At 41.6% G+C, this 23,117-nt stretch overlaps 1 protein-coding gene across 2 annotated transcripts in view; it reads right to left on the bottom strand.

The window, feature by feature from the left end:
• ZFAND3 (zinc finger AN1-type containing 3) overlaps positions 1–19,400 on the bottom strand; it is a 134,378-nt gene extending 114,978 nt beyond the window's left edge. The window contains exon 1 of one of the 2 annotated variants that reach the window (XM_040552323.1): positions 19,066–19,400. In XM_040552323.1, coding sequence (XP_040408257.1) covers positions 19,066–19,136 — 71 coding nt within the window. In that variant the 5' untranslated portion in view covers positions 19,137–19,400. Of the gene's footprint in view, positions 1–4,489; positions 4,601–19,065 lie in introns of those variants that run through there. The other variant, XM_040552324.1, reaches the window with a different exon arrangement.
• Between the last annotated feature and the right edge of the window lie 3,717 nt (positions 19,401–23,117).

Raw genomic sequence — 23,117 nt, 5'->3', positions numbered from 1 at the left:
GGCACGCTAAGTCTTGCTCCGTATTGAAAAGACTGACCCTCAACTCTACAAAATTTAACTTAAATCACAGGCTGCTTACGTTTAATGCAGGGCCGCAGTGAATTTCAGCTGCAATGGGCACTGCTAGATCACAATCCAGTCTGCAACATCTGAAAATAAATCTATTTGTATTATATCAATTTATATATCCATATAAATCTACAATAACTACTCTCCAAATACAGAATGGACACTTAACACCGTATCAGTGGTATGTTACAACCAACAGCATCTACTGATGGGGTGGTCTTGCACATTATTCACACAACAGCAAATGCTGACTGCTACGATAACAGAAATAAGATAAGCTTTAAGATTTATCCTATTACCGGATTCAGTACGACATGTACAAAATAACCCAGAATACTTCTACAGAAAATAAAAGAAAGTATGAGTAATAATAGGAAAATGTATTTGTTTGCCTCCTTTTTACACTACAAGAATTCTGGGCTGTCTTTCCCTGTTTCTCTTTTCAGCACAAGTGCTAGTAATTCAGAAGGAGAATGAACACATTGGGAAGTACTATTATTAAAAAAATAAATACCCAGGAAATCAAATACAACATGAATATTTAACCTATTTAAACAGAATAAGAGAGGCATTCACAAAATGCTTGAGCAAAGCTAAAGCGAACAATACTGGGTATTTCCATTCACTTCCTGATCCCTCAGTAAAGGTTGGAGAGAGCTCCCACTTCTGCTCCTGAGACTTTATTAAATTCAACAGAAGCCAAGAAGTGGCTTGACAGTCCCAACAGTTCAATTGATAAAACAGATTTCAAAGCTTGTACATTCTTCTATAAAGGTTAAAACAGCAACGGAAAAAAAGCAAAGAGATTATTTTCCTTTTAGAAGTCCCCTTTTGGAAACCTAGCAAAGACCTCAGACTTTTAATGAGCAGAAACTTTGGACTTAGAATTAAGCTTTCCTCAAAATGTAAATTTAGTCTGAGAGCTAGTATTATCCGAACTGCTGAATGCTGATTAAAGCTTCTCATTTTTTATGCCTCGCACAACAAATGACCAAATTTTGTTCCCCTGTATCCTAAAGTTTAGCAAAAAAAGCCATGTTATCTTTTTTGAAGTCAATTAGACAAGTTAATAGAGTTAATAAGAAAACAATAATACCCATTGCTTCGGTATAAGAATACTGGTAAGGATATAAGGATAATATAACAGATTCTGTTATCATCATCAATTTATGGTGTTTGAAACACGCTGTCTGAAAGCCCTAATCTCATTAGAAGTGGTACAAGAGACCTAACACACTGCAACTGTCACCCTCACGCAGTCAGGTCTTGGTTCTGTCTAGAAGGAAAGGCACACTGCTTACCAGGCATTTGCTCGGGACCACTTTCTAAACACACTCACAAACCACATGGCTACTTATGCCCTTGCATTTGAAATTAAATGCCTGAGTGTTATAAAACAAGCTATTTGCCATTAAAATATACTTCCTTGGGAAAAAAAAAAAAAAGCACAAAGGAGAAAAGCCCGTATCCTTCCATCTTCTCAGTAATCTCACACTACTTCTGCAACTAAAACTACACTTTTTTCACTCATTGCATTTCAGTGACCAACACTTTTTTTTAGAGTTTCAAGACAGAGTACTAACTTTCATTTAACTAACTCACCTGGCAGAGTTTACCCATCAGCTACAGCAATGCAACTGCTGCTGTGTCAACAGTTTCAAAGGAAAAAAGATTATATTCATTTATTTTTATTATTATTTTTTGCTACTGTTTAAGAAACTTGTGAATACACTGCAGTAGCATTCATTTTTCCTTTCTTTTTCGTAACACCTATAATAAAGCTGTTCATAGGATGAGGGCGGGGTTTGTTTCTGTAACACACCACAAACATGTCATCCCCCAGCACACAAGAAAGTTCAGAAGCCTCCTCAGTAATAGGAACAGAACGGTCCAGGGAAAGAAAAAAAGTTTTTGAACAAACCATCTTCTCAGATGCCAATGGGACAGTCATATCTGTCTTTCCTTTTGCCATTTTCTGTTCCTTTAAGGTGAGCCTTTTATTTTGAGTCATTACTTTTTACTTGGAACAGAAGTATTAAAAAAAAAAGTAATTACAAAAGTATTAAAAAAAAAAAACACTATGAATTGGCCTGACTAACCAGACAAATATTCTGGTCTTAAGTGAAGTTTCCCTGATGTACAAAGCAGTACCCTTTATACAAGAGGACCAAAGGTTTTGAAAATTTTTTCTCTCACTATTACAGAGCGTAAGGTCAGTGACTGCAGCTGGATTTCTGGCATTTATAGTATGTAACATGAACAAAGCCGTATGAGTTCACAGAAAAGTCTCAAAAAATTGAAAGGCTGGTTAAGGGAAAGCAGAACACCTCTAAAAACATTAGTCTGCTCTATCAAAGCTACGTTGTACAAAAGCTTTACATTCTACTAACTTTGCTTGTATTTATAAAGGCAGAATTTGTGTGGATGGAATAACTGATTTGTTCTTCACTGACTCATCTTCCCAGTTACTGAGGCTTCTGCAACTGTCCTACACCAAGCATCGCACCCTGGAACGTGAGAGCTTACGGCTTGTTCTGGACTAAGGGTGTCTTTCTTTCTTACAGAGGGCATGCTCCCAGGTTTCATTGAAACTAAAGCTTTTTTTGGTGTGTAAATCAACCGTTTCTCACGGCAGAGACTGGCAGTAAAACTACAAATACTCAAACTACTTTTAAGTTCATAGCACTGAATGTTAAACGTCCATACTAATGACAGCTATCGCCCTGCCACGTCTCCTCTGAATTTAATAGGAAAGTATGTGAATTTGAGAACCTGCTGATTCAGGACACCTGAACTTAGCTTGTATTTTAAGCACTATTTTTTATTTTTATTTTTTACCACCATTACCACCATCTAAATTGCTCCCCAGAGCCTTGCCACTGGGTTCAGTAATCCTATCCTGTTCCCTCCTTAAAGCAATACACTCGATTACCCTGTTCAGGGAAAATCCTATTGCCACCAAGGCTCCTGACATGCTGTTACAGCATATGTCCTGAAAAGGGGTTAAGGACAGGAGAAAGTTTTCATGAGACAGTTAAACATTGCACAGCATGACTGTACATAAACAGGAGAACATATGGATTACAGACATAGAAAACTTTGGATTTCCACATTTTTCCTTAAGCTTGCAGACCACTGCGTGGGCTCTAAAAATCCTTATGTGCTGAGTCCTTCTCTTTTACAAAAAGAAGTGACGCTACGTTTGTGAAGTACAACAAATACCTGAAGGTCCCCACTCAAAACTATTTGGAAATAGGCTGCATGACACACAAAAATTAGCTATATGCTACAGAATCGGTCAGAGTTATAAATGCATTGCTCATGTAATTCTGAGCCCCTATTTCTCCCAGAACAGTTTGTGTGCAGGAACAATAATGAATTACTGTGGAGTGATACATCTCACTAGGGAGGAAAATATTCTTAATATAAAAGATAATTTCTGCCAGTAATTAAACACACAAAAGAGTTAGTAAGAAGTCAAAAAAGTACTGCTCAACAACACCAAGGAATCATTGTATGTCTACAATGAAAATAGCTACATTTCTGTCCACAGCCACAACAAAAACACTTCCCATTGACATACAGAACACTAATAAATCCCGATGTGTTTATGACCCACGTGCACATGTGCAAACTGCGGACAGAGCTAAGGTTAGTAATTCAGCCTGTTTTATGGCATGCCCTCATTCAAATGTTCTGAAGTCTTACTGCAACGCTGAATGCTACCTATCGAGTACATCAACAGCATGTTTTGTTCTGCTGTCCTGCCAGTTGGTGAAAATAGCTGAATGCAAAACTCTTATTTATTCCACTATGTAACTTGTTTCAAAGTTGTTAAGAACCGGTGCACTATTCCTCTATAAAGCATGTATACTTGTAAAAACTCCACAATTACATTGAAAATGCAATTAAGTGAAGCCAACACGCACAAGTCTATCGAATGCTGACTCTACTACTAAGCAATCACCCCACTAAGTTACTCGCAACATTTTTGGCTTTGGCTTCAGTCCTACAAGCTCACAATCACCGTCTGATCATATTACGTACGTATGGATGGCAACCTGACGTTTCCAAATGCTCCTGAGTGTCAATGGGATTTGAGACCCAAGCCATTTAAAATGCTTTGAAATCCTTTCTTATATTTGGACTTTCAGTGAAGGACGCTTGATTACAAGAACTGTGTTTGCCTTGTTACCTATGAAAGACAGAGAGCTCTTTCTGTTTTGATCCCAACCGTGCTACTCCCAGGGCTGCTCTAAAGAAGCCCTCCCAGTAACCAAACCAAACTCCACATTCACAAGGAAACACATTACATCCCATGTTACTTGACCAGTGGGTACGTGGTTTTAGCTCAGTCTTCAGCACTTCTACTAATGTCAGGCATTTCTTGAGCTATGTCGCATCACGTTTCTGCTCTTACCCAATTACTCTGGGAGGCAATTCCATTTGATGGTTTTGAACAATTGTACTGCAGAGCACCCTGAATTATTTCACAAAACGTCAACTTGATATTTTAAAGGGCATCTCATGTCTGCAAAATACAAATAAATATTTTCATACTGTAGCCTTAATGTTATAGACTGATATATTGCTGTTCCAAATTTAGGTTTAGTACAATCAAAGTTTTAATCAGAAGTGTATTTATCTTATACTTCAGTCTCTGTGACAGCTCTGTAAAGCAGGGTTTTCATGGGTAGCACTAACAAATAGCAACTAGACAGGAAAAGCTCAAAGAACCAAGTTTTTTTTGTTTTTGTTTTTTAAAATATCCTATTATTTTTATAATCTTAGCAGTGCAGCAATATAACAAAATGTTATAAAATAATCTGCCAAAGCATAAATAAAACCCGCTAATCTCATCTCCTCTCAGCATCTAAGTAATGAGAAATGCAACTAGGTAAACATCATGCATGCTAAATCACAGGCGGTTAGTGAGGTGTTTAGCTGAGTAATCAAACATGATATCAGGAGCACTGAGTCTTGCTTGGAAACAACTCTGCCATAACCAATCTGTTGAGGTACTCAGTGACCCACAAATCCTAACTCCAAATTCAAGTAGCTTTACATACATCAGTTCACTTTTGCATTTTAAACATGAGATTTAAACATGTTGATTCATACAACTAATTCAAGACAAGCATTAGCTTACTCTTCTCAACAATGTAAAGCCAATTAGCAGCTTACTTAAGAAAATAAATTACCAGGATCTCAAAAATCTTGAACAATCTCAATGTGTTACCTGCTCTCTCAAAGTCCAAACGCTTTGTCATAATACAATTGCACATAAGCGGTGAGATTTTTTTTTTTAAAGAATTTTAAACAGTATGTGGAGAAGCTTGCAGTGCCTATTTAATTAATAAGATAGATCAGACTTTGTGCCCAGCCACTTGACATTTTCCTTACAAATTTGTAACTGAAGCCTTTATGCAAGTATAGCAGTTCTGAGAAATGGCTGGAGGGCAGAGAACAAGGTCACCCCAAAATAGTAAATTTTATTCTTTGACAAAAATAAAACAACCTAGTATTTCTTTCCTACTTGCGAGGATTTGGAAGAAAAGGAAACTAAACGAATAATCAGAATGGGAATGTGCTTCACCGTCCTCACTTCCCACCTCCTCCAAAATTTTGTCACAGCCTAAACTAGTTCCCTGGGAGGCAGGTTGCGATGATGGCCTGTCCCATGCTGTGCCTCGAAAGCCCATTTTGGGGGCCCCCATAACACTGTTGGGGTGGTAGACCCCGCTGAGCAGGCAGCTCACATTCCCCCACTATAACAGTTCTAGTCATCGGGTGTAAACGCACAGCCTTTAAGGACCATATGCCAGCATGCTAGCCACAAGAAATGGGTGCTGCGTGCGCCATTTGATGGGTGACACGGCAGAGAACAGCGCTTTCCAGAAGGGTGCCAGGCGCCCCGTTGGGGTGAGACCCTCTGTGCGATGCATCGGTCCTTTCTCATGTTTCCCGCAGCACACTCCCGCTTCTCAGGCAATCGCATTTCAATTACCAGTACAGAAAGCATTCAGCACGCACGTTCTGCTTAAAGTTCAAGGGTTTTAAACATCTAGTGAAAAAACAATCCTTCATCCTGAGACAGGAGAAGGAAACCTTTACACAGACTGGTATTTTGGCTTTTCCATCTTCGGTGATCCAGATTAATGCAAACGCAAACTGCAATCTTCGCAGTTGTCATTTTCACAAGGTAGCTTTTACTGTTTTGTAAGTGTTTAGAGCAGACAGCCTACATTTATTTACATGAACAAAACCAAGGGTATCGCAGCACTCACAGAAACCATTATGTTATCCGCATCATTTTCCTGTTTTGAAATAACATAGAGAGGACGTGGGAAAATGCTTCAACTCCTTACAATTTCCCTTCGCTAATTGAGACTGAAGGGATAAATCACAATCAGCGCACTTACTGCATCTCATTCAGGCTGGGGGAAGTCAGCGCCAAGTTAAATATTTCGTTCACACGCATGCAGAGCAAACAGCAAAGGCCCTTTCGGTGGATCAGCTATTGAGGCATTTCTGACGGTAATCTCAGGGAAAGGCACCGTAACCAAGCACTGAGGGATCATTAACAGTAGGTTAAAAAAAAAAAAGAGCCCCGTAATGTTACCTCATCCTGAACACTCATCCAAGCTATGCGTAACCTCATTGTACACAAGGAGAACGAGCAAGTTTTAACCACCTAATCACTGTCCCAGGCTGGAGCTGTACACTGCAAGTCTACTGCTCAATCATCCACATCAAATTAACGTTGAATCCTAAGTAGAAGCAGTAGCTAAAAGGGATTTAAAAAAATTTAAGCAAGCAAGCAGCAGCGTCAAGTCATACCTCTTCAGTCATCTCTAATCTCCAAGAGAAAAAAAGCGTTGTGTTTTTTTTGAAAAAAAAAAAGTCAAGCAGAATCACGGAAAAGTTTTTCACCAAATATCCGTGCACCTTTTCCATCATTTACTCATGGAGGGCCCCTTCTGTAAGGAGAGCACACAATCCTCCCTCTCCACTTTCACCACAGTAGTTTGAGAAACTGGTACAGGACAAATAAAGGTACCTCTAACAATGAAACTAATGAATAGCAAATATGTACGCTATGAACTTCATGTACATGATTTTCTTGCCCTCTTACTTCCCAGTACTTTCACCTAACACACTGGCCCTTCAAACATGAGCCTGGCAAACAAATAATTCGGACCTTCTTGCTACCTAAGCATTACTTTTCCTTGAGTCAACTCAAATAAGGATATGTTTTCTTTCCATTATGGGAAAGGAAAACACACCACCTATACTTCCACAGAAAACATTTACATTTGACTAATTCAACCAGAATCAAAGTGAATCAAACAAGTCTGTAGCTTCCTTTGGACCGTACAAATTGAACTATCAGCTAATACGTTTTGTGATAAAGGTAATACCACATTCAGTGTTTGCTAGCTGATTGTAGCAGAAACAACAGTTTCTGAACCACACCTACAAACAACCAACTGACAGCAGCCACGCAAGCAATAACTAAGGTCAGCTATCCAGCCAGCTGGTAGAAAACATTTATTTCCTACCAGCAGTGCTGCTGCAGCCATAATAAATAAGCATACAGGCAAAACTGATTTTGGAGACAGAGGCGATGCCTGGATATATACTTGGAAAAAGCAGAGCAGCTTCCCCGTATACTGAAGGAAGACTGTGTGTCCAAAAAGTTGGTCTACGTTTTCCATGCTGGGTATTGATGTAATAAAAATGTAAAATCTACCTTCGGAATTTGTCTTGCACAGATGATAAGGGACAAGAAAGCTAAGCAGAAGAAAGGAAAGCACTGCTGATTAATCAAGTAACTATAAAACCCAAGATAAGGATCATCTACACCATTCCCCCTACCCTCTTCTCCAACTGCCATCACCATGTCCAGAGAATACAAGCTTTTGAAGCAACCCTGTTTTTGGAGCACCAGTCTTACCACATAAACCTTAGTGGTGCAAATATATACGGCCCATAAAATCACTGAAATAGTTATTGGCTGAGTGGCCTTAAGTAGTCCTCAAAACTAACTAAAACCCCCAAACCTTCTCTTTTATTTTGTGTGATATTCATATCAAGAAAAATACTACTAGAATAGTTAGCCCAAATTGTGTTCAAAGAAAAGATACTTAAATCCTCAAAATCCATAAATGTGTATGAGCAGTCTTCTGTGCTACAGTTAAGTCATCAGCTACACTATATAATGACTACTTCAGGACAAATCATTTCAGTTTTTATTTTTTTTTAATCAAAAACTGCAAAGAAATTAATAATTCTCGCTGTGTAAATACATAAACTTCCAAGATTTATATGCACATAAAGTTGCAACATAAAGACTACTTAAAAGCACTTCTGTACTAAAGTTTTCAACAAACATGTTGCTAAAGAAGTCAGCAACCCACTACTAATTCAGCCAACAGAAATAATAATGACAGAAAGAACACCAATAGGAAAGCGGCTCAATCACTTTTTGTCATCTCGACACCTAGCAATGTGCAGGGAAACTGATCTGAGGACACACACAAAACAGGAAATCAACAACTACAGCAACCTCTGCTACGCTGTCTGAAAGCTGCAGATTTCAGTTTCTGAAAGCCCTGGCCTAGTGCTGTTTAGTTTGGCTTTCCAATTAGTGGTTACAAAAGCAAGCAGCAATTGCAGTTATCTCAATTTCAGATGCATTTCAGAGGACATGTCAGCTCAGGCAACCGAATTCTAACCTGTAATAGTCAAGTTCCTGCTATGCCAGTAAGTGATGAAATTTCCAGTATTTTACTTTATTTTGAAAGAATGATGCAACACATTTGCTTAACTTACTATGTAATGACATACATCACGGTGTTTTTTCCTTTACTATCTGAATCCGTCTTTACAAGCCACTTGTGCAGGACAGGAAGTGTTAATTATTCACCAGAAAGATTTCTGGTCGTGCCTGAATTAGTCACATGAGAACATTAATAGCAAAAGGAAACACTGCATCACAGAATAATGGATAATAATGGGGTCCTATCTTCATCAAGAGCGTGCTATGAAACCACCTGAGCCTTGCAGATGTGTAATGCAGGCGGTTCTTGCTTTTCTAATTGCATAGTAACTCTTCTGATTGAAAGAAGCTTCCTCCACCCACCACAAACACTTCCTTCAACACGGATATCCTTGGAAACAACATGTCAACGGGTCAGCGTTGTTTTACAGCAAGTGCTGATTTAAAACAAACACCTCTCTAGAGAGGACAGAGCTTGGGAAGCTGTAAACACTCCCCGCTATATCAGGTCTTTCATTCAAGGCTCCTAAACCACTGTGGAATTAAATGAAGAGTGATACATGATTCATTAATGAAGGAAAACACGCATGTGAAAAAACATGGTCCAACAAACTTCAATGCCAAGGACTTCTAGCTATTAAATAAACAGAAGACAAAAGAGAATGGCACTCAGCATTAGGGGAACAATATCTATATATCTGGAATCACCGTACCCAAGCAAGAAGTTAAAACAGCAATGTGCCCAGTGCCCAAATAAAACCAATGACTGTACTAACAAACTACAGACAAAAGAAGAGAAGAGGATGTAGTGACATTCAACACCTCCAGATATAATGGACTTAGAATTCTAACTAGTTCTAGAGAAGACACTTCCAGCATGTCTATTTTAGAGTATCACAAACACTCCATGCACTGGACAACACTAGGAGTTACCAGCATCAGTTGGTCTACTTCCTTAAATCAAACGCAGAGTCAATTTGTTCCATCTTCAGTTAATTATTTCCAAGGCAAGTTTAATTTCAATTACTTTGCAATGAAGTATTAATCACAAAGCTCCAACTTGAAGAAACCTTAAGTGTTTGGATACTATTGTTAATTGTTTTCTTTTAAAAGCTCAAAAGAAGAATGAGCACCTAGGTTAATGAGGTAAGTTATTGAGTATATGTGGACTATTCCTAAAAGCCCTTTATCAATCATAGCTCGGCTCCACACTCCTATCTAAAAACAAAACCAAAGATTTCAGCTGCTCCAAAGAACTACCGTATTTTCAGTCTCCTAACGTTGTGAGCATTTTTAAAAATGAAATCCTAATATTTTCGATAAGAATTTTGCCATTAAAAACTGAATTAGACTAAGATAAAATTAAAATTGGAAGGAACCTTTATTACAGAATCATACTATGTTAATATACATCCAATGTTTCACTCCTTCAAAGAACTATGCAGTCAAAAATTGATTCTAAAAATAGGACTTATCAGGTTTTGAATAGATTAATATGTTAATGATTCAGGGCAACACTAGAAATCTAGCTTCAGGATGCGTTAACACTTGGACAGTTTAAGAAACCATTCTTGCCCATTAGTTCCCTGAAGAGGATTAAAAAAGTCCCCCTAGGACATTAACAATGAGCAAGCATTACTACAGCTGACATTAAACTCTTGTCAGCAATACCTGACCTAAAATTCACCTTTCTCTAGCTAAAAATGCATTTTATTGAGCAATACTGGATATTTGTTGAAGAAAAGTTTTGAAGACCCACAATTGATTTATCAACAGTCTGGACTAATATTGATAGTACCTTTGACCAAAAATCAATCTGATCAACGGTTAGAAGGACAACGCAGCCTCCAGTACCGAGGGATCCTTTCCAAAAGGCAGCATTTTACCTCCTTTATACACACAACTTCCCCTGAGACACCTCCAACGTATCATTAGGGATCAAAACACGGCTGTTACGGCGACAGGGCTGATCTCAGTAGGTCACATTAAGTCCATGAGGACGTGGCTTTGGATCCTGCACAATTAGGAGGCTATCTTAAGTGCTTAGAAATTAAATAGAACTTCTTCATTCAAACAAGAAGTGTATACATTGCAAAACAGGCCCCAATTCAAACAACTCACCCAGCACCACACTACATCAGCAGAGTTAGAGAGTACAGGTGGTAACCACCAACCCTCTCTTTCTCACAGTTTGTCTGACTGCTTATTAAAATTATAGAAAGCCGGGTTTTAGCTCCATTCAATTTTTTTCATTACTTACAATTACTCTAATTTGCACCAAATAAACATTGTCAATCTAACACTAGCTAACATATATAGATTAAATGACATAAGGCCAGTGAAAGACAGTTTAAACATGAATTCCCCTAACGCACTAATGAAAATATCACATCATTAGGAAACTGAAAATTACCTTCCTCACATTGACCTACATCGTTCAAGTTCAGAGCATGCGTACGGTGGCCAGGTTAAGTGGCAGGAACTGAACCAAACCCCTACGAGCCTGGCATAGGGCAGGTCCCTGCTGCACGTAACTGGAAGACCCCAGAGAACCCATTCAATGTAAAAACCCATCCACAAGTTGCTAATACATGTATGGAGAAGTTGTATCACTGCACTTTCCACGACGCTACTGTTCAGATACCGTTAACAGAGGAATTGAACAGACAACTGCAAGTGTCTTGGGTCTCCAACTCTTGGAATATTAAAATCTTTCATTTAAGACATTTCCCTGTATACAGGTAAAGAATAATTTACAGTAAATGCAACTACGTATACATAGCTATTTGACTTCTTCTGTGTTACATGATTTAAAAAGAAGTGTTAAAAAACTATTTTAGACCCCTGCTTAAACCTAAGTTCCTTCACAAATCTGGCAACTAGGAAAGTAAATCCATGCTGCATATATGCCTGATTTTTAATTCTTCTTCCAAAAATAAAGAAAGGAGTCCATGCTAGTGAGCCCTGACGACACTGAACAGACAGGAAGGGCATCTATAGTGCCATCTGAGCAAAAAGGGGGAGAGAACAGATCATTCTGATTTACCTGCCTAAACCGAATATGAAGCTTCTCTCTGAGATCCAGGTAAGAGTTTCACCATAGTCAAGGTCAAACATTGTCCAAAAACTGCCACAAGATACTGTGCCAACACTTCAAAGACCCAAAGTGAGCCAGGCAGGGTTGTGTATTTGAGGAGATACAGAGGAGCACTGTAGCATTTTAAACTTCAAAGAATATAAGCATCATTTCTCTGAGAAAACATATCACATCGATAATTTCCACCAACTGCCTCTTAAGAAGCCTGTGTTTATTTACATACACAAACTTCTAATTTAAAATAATTTTAAAACCCATTAATAATTGGCATAGCACGTTAATGAAAATATTCAAGTCCAAACCAAACATCGCCAATGCATACATCCATCATGGATCACTCTCTGAAGTTAATGCTTCGCATCACTGCGATTTCAACATCTTAAAGGAAACAAGCATCTGGCTTGCGCGGCTTCCATCATTTTGAGGCTTTAATATTACATGTTGGGCTCCGTGGGCCCGACACGCAGCAGCGACATTAACATTTCTGTGGAAGTTTGATGTTGAAATGGTTAAAGCTTACGCAATTAAGAACAAGAGCAGGATGTCCTCAAAACCGATACCTATGTTATAACCTTCAAACAGTCTGGACTTACCATTAGGAACGCCGGACAACCTGAAGCACACTCAGTGAAGTGAAGCAATACACAAAACACGATATATCTATGCAGCCATACAACAGTTGAACATTTTACCAGCATGACAGATATTTCGTAGCATTACCAGAGGAATAATCACTGCTAATACCTTCAGCTAATCACAGTTTAGAAACGAAACAAAGACAACACTGACTGACATGAAGACAGACACCTGACCGGTGACACAGACACAGCAACTTTTTACTCTCAACTCCTCCAAGCTTCCAAAAGCAGCACACAAAACCTGCTTCATCCCTCTTTGCTCCACCAGTAGAAGCAGCAGAAGGAAACCAAATTTCATTCTGACCACCGAGGAATTTGGTTAGATTAAAAGATGCTGGATACAGCTGTCTATAACTAGCAGTGTATCGATCTATAATTAGGAAGTATTTCTACAACATTTTATATAAAGATTTTGAATAAACTCATAGTTTAAGCAAGTGTTTGTTTTCTCAAATTCTGGCTTCCCTGAAGAAGTAAACAATTTTAATCAAGCAGGCCTATTTTTGGATCTTCTTAAACAAAACACCCTCATACACCAGCTGTTTGAATTTATTCACTCCTTAAAATTATCACACAGCAAGATTAAAGGAAAAAAAATCAATTACTTTTTTTTTTTTCCCCATAAAGAGCATGGCTAGATTACGGAACTACTTGTTGCAGGATGTTGTGAGGGTCAAGAATACGTAAGGATTCAAGAAGTCATTATGCAAATTCATAAAAAATAATTAAGACCTGCTAAGCCATACACCTATAAAACGGAGGACAGCCTCATGTCAGTCTGCCAGAAGCAAAGGAGGAATATACCAAGATAAGCATCGCTGCATGCCTGCTCTGTTCTTACACCTACTCCCTAGCATCACTTATCACCCAAGCCAGAGTCAGGGCTGGATGGATCTCTGGCATGATCCAGAACAGCTGTTTTCTATTAAATAACAAAATCTCCTTTCTGTTTTGTCTATTCTGTTAAGCACTGCAAAAGAAAGCATTGTTTTCACATTCCTAGAACAGAGCTTATTACAGTTAAAATATCAAATCCAATTCATCTGCTTTTACTTCAAGTGCCAGTAACCCCTACTCCCAAAGGTCAGCTTCTGCAGCAAAAAGAAAGCTAAGCCTCGATCCAAAATGGAATATCTTCCTGGTGAATGTGGTTGCAAAAAGCAATTGTTCGCTGTATAGAAAAAGTCTACCTTTTGACTTTAGTTGAGATGCTCTGCTAGTTGTATTACGACTGAGGGAAATCCCAAGAACCTCACAAATTATTGTTCTTCATTCTGTATATTGTTATTCAAACAGGGAACATGACAAAGTCCAATTTTTCTCTCCACTGTCTCCTTGGATTGAAGCTTCTCCATGTCTCATAATTCTCAGTATCTTCTACAATTTAAATCCAAGCAAAAAAAGTCATTATCTCTCCAAAGTCTCTCAACATCCTCTGTAGCATTTCCTTGGAAAATCTGTGACTAGACCAATTCCTCATTAGGCCTTTTGTTTCTGTTAGTTAAATAATTTCTTCTTCCAATTTGTGCAATATACCTACCTCGCAGCAGTTAATGATGGCTTTAACTACAAACTGCTCCGCTCACTTTCACCCAAGAATGTAACATAACATTAAATAAGTTCATTTATAGTATATAAAAAGAAATTCAAGTATTTTAGCCATAAGCTAAAGCCAAAACAAAATATAACGACCACTTCAGGCAAATTAATTACTTGATTCAAACCAACTCTAGCTCACTGTAATAGATGGCCTATAAACGTTCGTATAATTCTATGGAAGTTAATTTTACTTGTATTACAGCACACTTGAAAGTAATAAAAGCAAATGAGCTTTTATTCTTACAAAAACACGTTTTGGGTCTTGTACAGCACAGTAAGAATTAGCCTTCCTAAAACACAAGCATCATTAATTTATTTATTGATTCAAATCAAGGTATCACAATTGAAAGAATTGACATTTCGTGTCATCAGTAGCACTGCAGAGAGAGACACCCTGCCCCTCGCACAGCACCATCCACAGACAGCTACCCCAGGCACTTGTGTCATCCCTGGGCACTCAAAGACCTCAGTTAATACCGAGGACTAATAAACGGTAACTTGTTTGGGACTGGATGCACTGACTTGCATAAGCTGCCAATTTTGTTACTTTTTCTAGCATCTGATCCAAAGATATAGTAAGTGAAAGCCTAAGTAACTGCATGATTCGAGGCCAGCAAAAACTAATTCTTAGAGGGAAAGGTGCCTATTTCTACAGTTTCATCAAGCCTCACTTAGGAACATCTATGGAGTGTTTCAACAGTACTTAAAATTAGGTTTATGAAGGCATTATTCATTGAGGATGACGTACACAGCCTATGAGATTAGAAAGTATAAATGGACAGTCACTGAGAGCTCCGATGGAATGAACAGCTGCAATCACCCATAAAAAAGAAGGAAAAGATCAGCCAAAGAGGAGGCTTGTTAATGGCACATACATACGTACATGTAAGTAAGTAATGACATACATACATATATACATATATATATATATATATATATATATATATATAAGTGAAAAAAAGCTTTGGTGATATATAGTCGTAAACTAATCGTGCTTAGGTTAAATGATTCACCACTTGATCAAGCGTTTAATTTTAGGAAACAGAATTGAGAGAAGAGCCAGTTTGGCATGGCAGGGCCCTGGTGATACACAAGTAACTGGAAAATCCAGACTCCGAAATAAACTCTGGATTGGGTCTGCACACAATGCTTGGGGCACAATGCCTCACCACGTCTATGATGCACGCAGTGTCAGAGAAGGCAGAACAAATGGTATCATCCTGCAAAACCCCTGCTGGCGTGTTCTCAAAACAGCATTGCCATCAGTTTCAGCTGACTACAGTATCTTATAGTGCCAGAAATAAGATGAGATGAAACTAAGCATACTGTGTTTTCAATCAACTTCCTGCTGGTTGCCACCATTTCAAGAATGGAATTCATTTCTTTTATGTCCATTAGCATATTCCCTTCTTTTCTGGTTCTAAGGCACTAAACACGATGGTCTGGCATCATCTGGACCGTAAGAAAACCAAGCAGCATTCACTACGGTACAAACAGAATCACAGCAGTATTACCCTCTCTGACTCGCTCCTTCACAATGTACGCTTCTACCAGCCAAGGAGTATTTTAGCTTACAAGTCTCATCCACGCATCTAACAGTGTAATAGTAAAAGCCCCAGCCCTTTGATGAGCTATACGCAAGTGAAACCTTTGTGGAGACCTTCCTGATGAGGAACTGCCAACATGAAGTTCATTAAAGGATTATGCCTCATTTCTAATAAGCAAAGTGGCTTAACTGGAATATATACATATTGCAATATTTCCATGTATTTATTAACACAGAGCAGAAGATTTTATATATGTCAGAAAAGACTGGTTTCTGAAATCCACTCATCTAAGAAAAAAAATTTACATGGTCTGTTAATCAGAAAAAGAAGAATTTTTCCAGATCATAAGAATGAGAAGCTAAGCACAGCACAAACTCTAAATGAAGTAATCTAAAATAACATCTTGCACACTGCACCCTTTCCAACCTTTATACACAAAAACTATTCCAATAAAAAGCAAAACAGTTGCAACTAACTGAAGTTTAAGATGTAAAAATAGAAAGAGCAGGGGGTAAAATATTTCCAAACAGCAAGCTGTGTGAATTTTACATAAATAAATCAATACAGATGAGGTTTGCCCAACTGAGGCTGTGTGAGATGATTTTGTAAAAATATAAAGATCATCTCCGTGTTCCATCTGAACCTCGCTGGAGCAAAAATGACAGCCTGGACATACTAAAGAGAAGGGGAAGTCTGCAGAAGATTTAAGGATGGCTTCTGTGATCTTCCACAAAAGGTAAGAAAACATTAGTTGTTGACCTTAAGCAGATGTTTCAGAAGTTCTAAGCAGGCTCACTCAAGTCCTTCTTTCAGTTGTTCATTTTTCAGTCTCTTAGATCTTGAAACATCAAGAGTTTAGTAGTTTTTCAGTCACTAGAGATTCCTGCAACCTACGGGATCTGAATTTCTAATATAAAACCCAGCATTTTAAAAGAATCCCTCCAACTTTAATGCAATAGTATGTACAGTCCTCTCTTGTTACCCTTTGAATACCACCACTAGACCAATATGTACTTCAGGAGCTACTTTATGACTATTTATCAATAGGCAAAGTTCAGCCCACAGATCCACAGCTTACTTCAATGGTTTTCTTAATGGTTTTCTCAATATTTTCCTTAATGCTACGTTTGTGGATTACTGCAGAAAAGTATTCATCTCACCATAAATGGTACTGCTAGCAGTAAACAAAAATCAAGGCAAAACAAAACAAACAAAACCGCCACCACCAAGCCCCAACACTATCTTTTACACTCAGCCACAAGACGTACTGGGTAACGTCTAGACCCGACGGTCTGACCCGCTGGCAATGAACTCTTCTGCAGCCTGCGTGGTTCAGGCGCACTCGAGAGCGGCCATCCAAGGATTCTCCATCACTGGACTGATGCAGACCAGGAAACAAAGCAAAGCTATTCCTCTACATGCCTTTCTTTAGGAAGTTCATAGAAATTATTTCATCAAGTTACAAGTTTCAGAACTTTTCATGGTATTAAATGCTAGAATTCTGCAGAGAAAAGGCAAGCATGGCCCTGTTATTCCAAGTGTCAAAGTAACATAAAGGTCACCGAGAAGACTCCATCCTCTTTAAGACATACTGCTGGCACAACCTTAACTGACACCGAGAGCAGCAGAATTCAGAGGCATACAACTCTTTATGCTAGCATGACTTCCTTCCTTCAGAATGCTGGCATAAAACTGTGACACCATGAGTACTCCTGCCAGTGCAACGCTGCTACAAGGGCATGTCCATACAGATTTACCAGCAGATCTTTTCAAGCACTGGCAAGGCCCAGGTGAATAAGAAGAGGACAACACTTAAGTTTCTTCAAGACAGAGAAGTACAACAAGCCATCAGACTGCGGAAGCTGATGGTGCAATTTATTCATTTTTTGAAGTGCAAATATAGGTACAAAGCTTGGCAATGAGTATTGAAGGGCACCTGGGAGAAAGGGAGCAAGAAATAGCATTTCGATAATTGTTCAAGGGAAACGTAGGTTTTAAGAAAAGAGTAATGGCTTTAAAGGCAATGGGGTTTCTTGAGGGCCTCCTGTCACCATTAACCAGATCCTCAAACACGACGCACCAGATTTTTGTCTCATTATCACAACCCTCTGAACTAGCCCAAAAGTTCAGCCCAGAGGAAAAGTTCACTTTCAACTTTCTGTGACTCTCCTCTCATGCCAAGATCAGGTTACACGAGTCGGTGCGCTGCCTCAGAGACAGCGGCAACTTGCTCCCCACTACACTGCAGAAAACATCAGTTCCAAACATGGCAGCCTAAGAAAACAGAAATTAACAGAACAATTTACCGTATATTTGTAATATGCCTTGCACAATCACTCCCGGCAGGGCCACGGCATATGTTGCACTTCATGATTTCTCTCATAACTCACGAAAACGGATTTCATTTAAAATCCTGCCACTCCAGTGGAAGCACCCCACGTACAGCGACACCGCTAAATCACTCTTATTGCATCTCCTTCCTCCCAGCCTCCACTCCCCCCCCCGAGCACCTTACATTGCACGCCATAAATCCCAGGAAGGCACAACCACAGACAAGCGGAAAGCTCAGGTGAGCCCTCAGAAGTCTATTTAGTCGTGTGTTCTTCGAGCATTTCGTCAGTAGGAGCGTTAGGGACTAATATTTCTGGGATATATATATATATTAGGGGCGTTTTGTGACTGCGTGTGTCTGGCAGCAAACCACCTGCCATGATACGTCTGATTTAAAATACAAGAAGTGATCAGCGATGGAAGCGTATCCAGCACCCTAGGGCGGGTAGGGGGTTAGCGAGGGCCTGGCTTAGTATTTTTACCCCAGCTCTGACTAAATAACAGCAGCCCTACTTCGCCCTTCACTCACAGGAGGCCGGCCAGCAGCCAGGCAGGCCGTGGGGCTCCCCGAGGTGACGGGACCACCATTTTACACAGCATTTTCCCCTTGACCTGGGGGGGGGGGGGAGCAGCTGGAGCCCCCCCCCCCCCCCCCCCGGCTCCCTGTGGGGCTGGGCGGGGTGAACCGGGGAGAGACGGGGGCGGCCCGGGGGGGCTCGGGGGCGGCCCGGGGACCCCGGCGGCAGCCCGGGGGGGGTTCACAGCCGGGCCTGCCCCCACCTGAGGCGTACAAGCAGCCCCCCCCGCCCCAAACCCACACTTAGGGAGGCACAACGCAGCCGCCCCCCCCCTCCCAGCCCCTCCCCAGGGCTCAGCCCCGGCCCCTGCCCCTTCCCCTGCTCGTTCCCGTTCCCGGTCCCCCCCCCCCCTTCCCCTCCGCCGCCGCCCCGCCCGGCCGCAGCCCAGCCCAGCCCCCTCCCGGCCCGCGGGGCCCTCGCTTACCCCCAGAAGCCGCAGGGGCAGCGCGGCGGCAGGCTGGGCGCCTTGCTGCGCTCGCTGCCGGCGTCTCCCATGGCGGGGCCGGGAGCGGGGCCGGGGCCGGGGCCGGGGCCGGGGCCGGGCCGGGGCGGCGGCGGCGGCGGGCGGTGGGGGGGGGTAGGGGGGGGGCGGCGGGGCTGGGAGCCGGGATTCCAGGCCGGTCAGCTGGAGCCGGGCGCCACCACCGGAGAGGCGGCGGAGGGGTGGCCGCGGGAGGGGGGGCGGCCGCGCCCTAGCGGCAGGGCCCGCGTTGCCGCCCGCCCGCTGTGACGTCCCCCCCCCGCCGCCGCGGCGAGGTGCGCCCGTCCGCCCCGCCGCGCCGCTCGGCCCCTGACTCAACAATGCGCCCCCCTCCCCTCCCCGCGCACACACAGACACGGGCCCGGCCCCGGCACCTCGCCTCCCCCTGGCTTGAGCGCGATGGTTTCGCCGAGCCGCCGGATCAGCTGGGAGCGGCCTGTACCAATGTGCTGCCCCGGGGGGAGACGGGATTGAGCGGGGGTGGGAACGAGTGGAGAAGCGAGCTTAGGAGGCGCCCGCACACTCGAGAGGGGAACGAATATCTCCGTAACGAGGCCACGAGGGGCTGCCTGGCCTTTCAGGGCCGGCTGGCTCCTCTACCCCGCGTTCACTCCCACCCACACGTTACGCCGTAGTGGTACAGCCGGCGAACGGGGGTGGGGGGGTGGGGGGCTGGGGGGCGGCCGGCCGTGGCGGCGCATGCGCGATAGGCCCGCGACGCGGAAGTGCGCCGGTGGCACAGCGGGGTCTGGGGCCTGCCCCGTGCTGCTCGGGCCGGGCCGCTGTCAGCGCGGCGCCCCATGGCGGGCGTTCGCCTGCTGTTCGCCTCTCTGTGAAATAAAAACGGTCACGTTCCTAAAGCACGCTGCTGTCCTGTGTTCTGTTCTTGGCTGTCTGGGGAAGCTAAGCTGAGGGCTGGCCTCAGCAGTGGGAATAGGGGCACCGCGGCCCTGCCGTTCTGGCCCCAGAGGGGGGGAAATGGCCGGGGTGAAGCAGGGCGAGCAGAGAGACGGGCGGCAGGCACCTCGCTGGGCTGGGCAGCTGGCTGCAAAGGGAAAGGAGAGGGGAATGCCAGCGTCTGGACTTGGGAGCTGAGTAATGGGCATTGTACCTACAGAGCAGGCTTAGCAAGCGGCCTGGGGCAAGTCGCAGCCTTACTGTACCTTGGTTTTGTCTGTGACATGGAAATAACACCAACCCCCTGCCAGAAATCGCTCTTTTGACCTCTTTGTGGAAAATGGCATGTGGAAAAATACCGGTGTGGTGATTATGCAGGTGGAATTGTAGTACATTCTTGAGGTGGTGTTATCTTACGTTTTGACTTTGAACCTAAACCCAAGGATGTTTGACATTGAAAGTAATATATGTTGTTAACAAATCCTGGAGTATGTAGGTCTTTGTGAACAGCTAATTAATTCTGCCAAAACCCTTTTAACTTAAATATTGACTATCTTTAAGAATTTTGTATCAAATTAATTCATGGCAGAGGGAAAAAACTAGTCATGGAATGCACAGAGACAAGCTTAAAACTTTTTTACATGTTGAAATTTAATTAAACTCAAGTAAACAGGCTGCTTCTGAAGAGAGGTTTGTGACTGAACTCACTAATAGCAGTTGGTTTATCCAACAACCATCGAGGCTCAGGCTGACTGACTCCCTGTTGATGAACCAGCCGGGCTGTAGCTCAGCCAGACCTTGCTCTTCCTCAGCAGAAACTTTGAAAGCAAAAACATCACTGAGTGTAAGATCGAAGCGGTACGATGGAGACGGGATGTGTGTTGAGAGTTTTCATTGACAGATTAACTGGTGCCAGCCCTCTGGAAGTAGTCTGTGGTTGCGTAGTGAGCGCCCTGTGCGCTGGGGTGTGAGTGCTTCCTCTTGGCACAGCTCTTGGAGGAGCCTCACTGCTGAGGCAGCACTGTGAGTGCACTGAGAGAAGTGTGTACTTGAACAAAATAGCCCCAGCTTCATTAACTCAGCCTTTTAAACCAGTAAGTCAACTGAATATTAAAATTGTCCCCTATGTGCTGGCTACCTATAGTGCTACCGGAGGCTGTAAACTCCCTTCGGTTAAGCAGTACATTCTGTCTTTTTTTAAAGATGATTTGATAGCTAGTTCATTTGTCCTGATTTGCAATTAAAATGGAGTCAGCTTTCAGCTGCTACAAATGTCATGGAGAAGCATTCTCTGTGGTCTTCTTGCTCAGTACACTTGTGTCATTCCAAATAAACTTGATTTTGTAAAGTTATGTTGGGTTTAATGTCCAAGTTCTGGTTTGTGAAGCAATTCAGATTTTTAAAAATCCTATAGTGGTTTGGTAATTCATTCCAAGTTAAACACAAGAAAAACATGAGTTCAGAAATAATGGGATTACAAGAAGTAAGTATATATTTAACACGATGACAATGAAGACACCTCAACAACAATTCAGCTCTGCCCAATACTGATGCCCTATGGAGGAATAATCTGAAGGGGAAAAAATCTTTAGGATTCTAGTATACTTCAACACTCTGGGACAGAACAGAAAGAGCATGTGTGCTTGGTGCTGTAATGTCTTATGTCTAAAACAGTATTTTGGAATTTTTTTAAGAATAACTTCTGCCACACTGTTTTTCAATAATTGTGGTATTTCCTATATTATTTAAGTAGCAGAAGGTATAAATTACTGATGTATCATTCAGAATTGCTTCTGGAAAAATTATTACATTAATCTGAACTTGTTTCTCTAAACCTTTAAATGTTTTGGTTTGTGTCATGTTTCTTCTAGTCTTATCAGTCCATTTGCAACCTCCAGAAAGTGTTTCTGTAGTGCAACATCACAGCAACGGAAAGTCCTGGTGTGCGATGCTTCTTTGGAAGCTGGCTGGGGGAAAATCGGTTCAGCTGATCTAAAATTAATATAGTCATGAACAGGGCATCACAACCTCCATAGAGTGTGTAAGCCATTCTTCCAACAGATCTATTGAGCCAGGCCTCTGGCTCCCTGACTGAGGAGCTTCATTACTGACATTTTCTTTATTCTTTTTTTTTCCATCCAGAGAGTCCAAGCCCTGGATACCTTCTGAACTAATGTACAAGCATGTGCAAACAGATGGATAAGCAGCACCTAGGAAGCTTATGCAAGGCATTAGTTGGATAGGGGTGGGAACATTCATACTCAGAAAGTCATCGTATGGTCCAGTTATAAAAAGGCATGTTTCAACCTCGGTGAGGAAAGATGTACTTAGTTGGGGAAAAAAAAAAAAACTACTTAGTAGTAGGAAAGTAACTTGAAAAGTGGTTATGTCAGAAGAGCAGTGAGCAACAATTTAACTCTATGCCAACAGAAACAACTAATGTAATTTTAGTTCTGCTTATCCGAATGCATGAAATGGATGGGGAAGGTAGTAATGCTTAATGAGACTGTAGTCACCCTGCAGCTTTTCTCTGGGCATCTTATTGCAGAAAAATCACAGAATGCAGAGAAGAACGACCAAAATACATGTAGTCTGCAGACAATGAAATACTTTAAAAATATAATGTTTACAGTTTGACCAGTGAATGATTACATAACAAACATGGAAGGTATTTACCAGCAGGACACACACAGTTTAGTAAAAGATGTAAAAGATATGTTTCTAAGGGAAGAAATACTTAGGTCAAATAAGGAAAATGTTCTCACGGTGAAGTCTGATTTTTTACCTCTTGCTGAGGTGCTTCGGGCTCATTCTCAGTGGGGCCACAATGCAGGATTAGATGAGGTAACAGACTTCTCAGGATCAGGAGGCAGAACTCTACCAGATTTAGAAGCAACAATTAAGTACCGTTGTTTCTCAAGTGTTCCCTTTCTTCATATATACTAGAAAGAGTTGTACCTGTGTACAATCAGAACGTTTTGGGTTGTTTATTTTGGTATAAACATGATTGCCCGATTGCGATACATGTGCACAACCGTGAAGTAGAGCAGGTGGAGAATGTCACAAGTATTGTACATCTTCCTTCTCATCTTGAAATC

Source organism: Cygnus olor, chromosome 3 (assembly GCF_009769625.2).
Source record: "Cygnus olor isolate bCygOlo1 chromosome 3, bCygOlo1.pri.v2, whole genome shotgun sequence".
In the NCBI taxonomy this organism is placed as follows: domain Eukaryota; kingdom Metazoa; phylum Chordata; class Aves; order Anseriformes; family Anatidae; genus Cygnus; species Cygnus olor.
The sequence above is the reverse complement of the archived record's forward strand: the minus strand, read 5'-3'. Positions and strand labels throughout refer to the sequence as shown.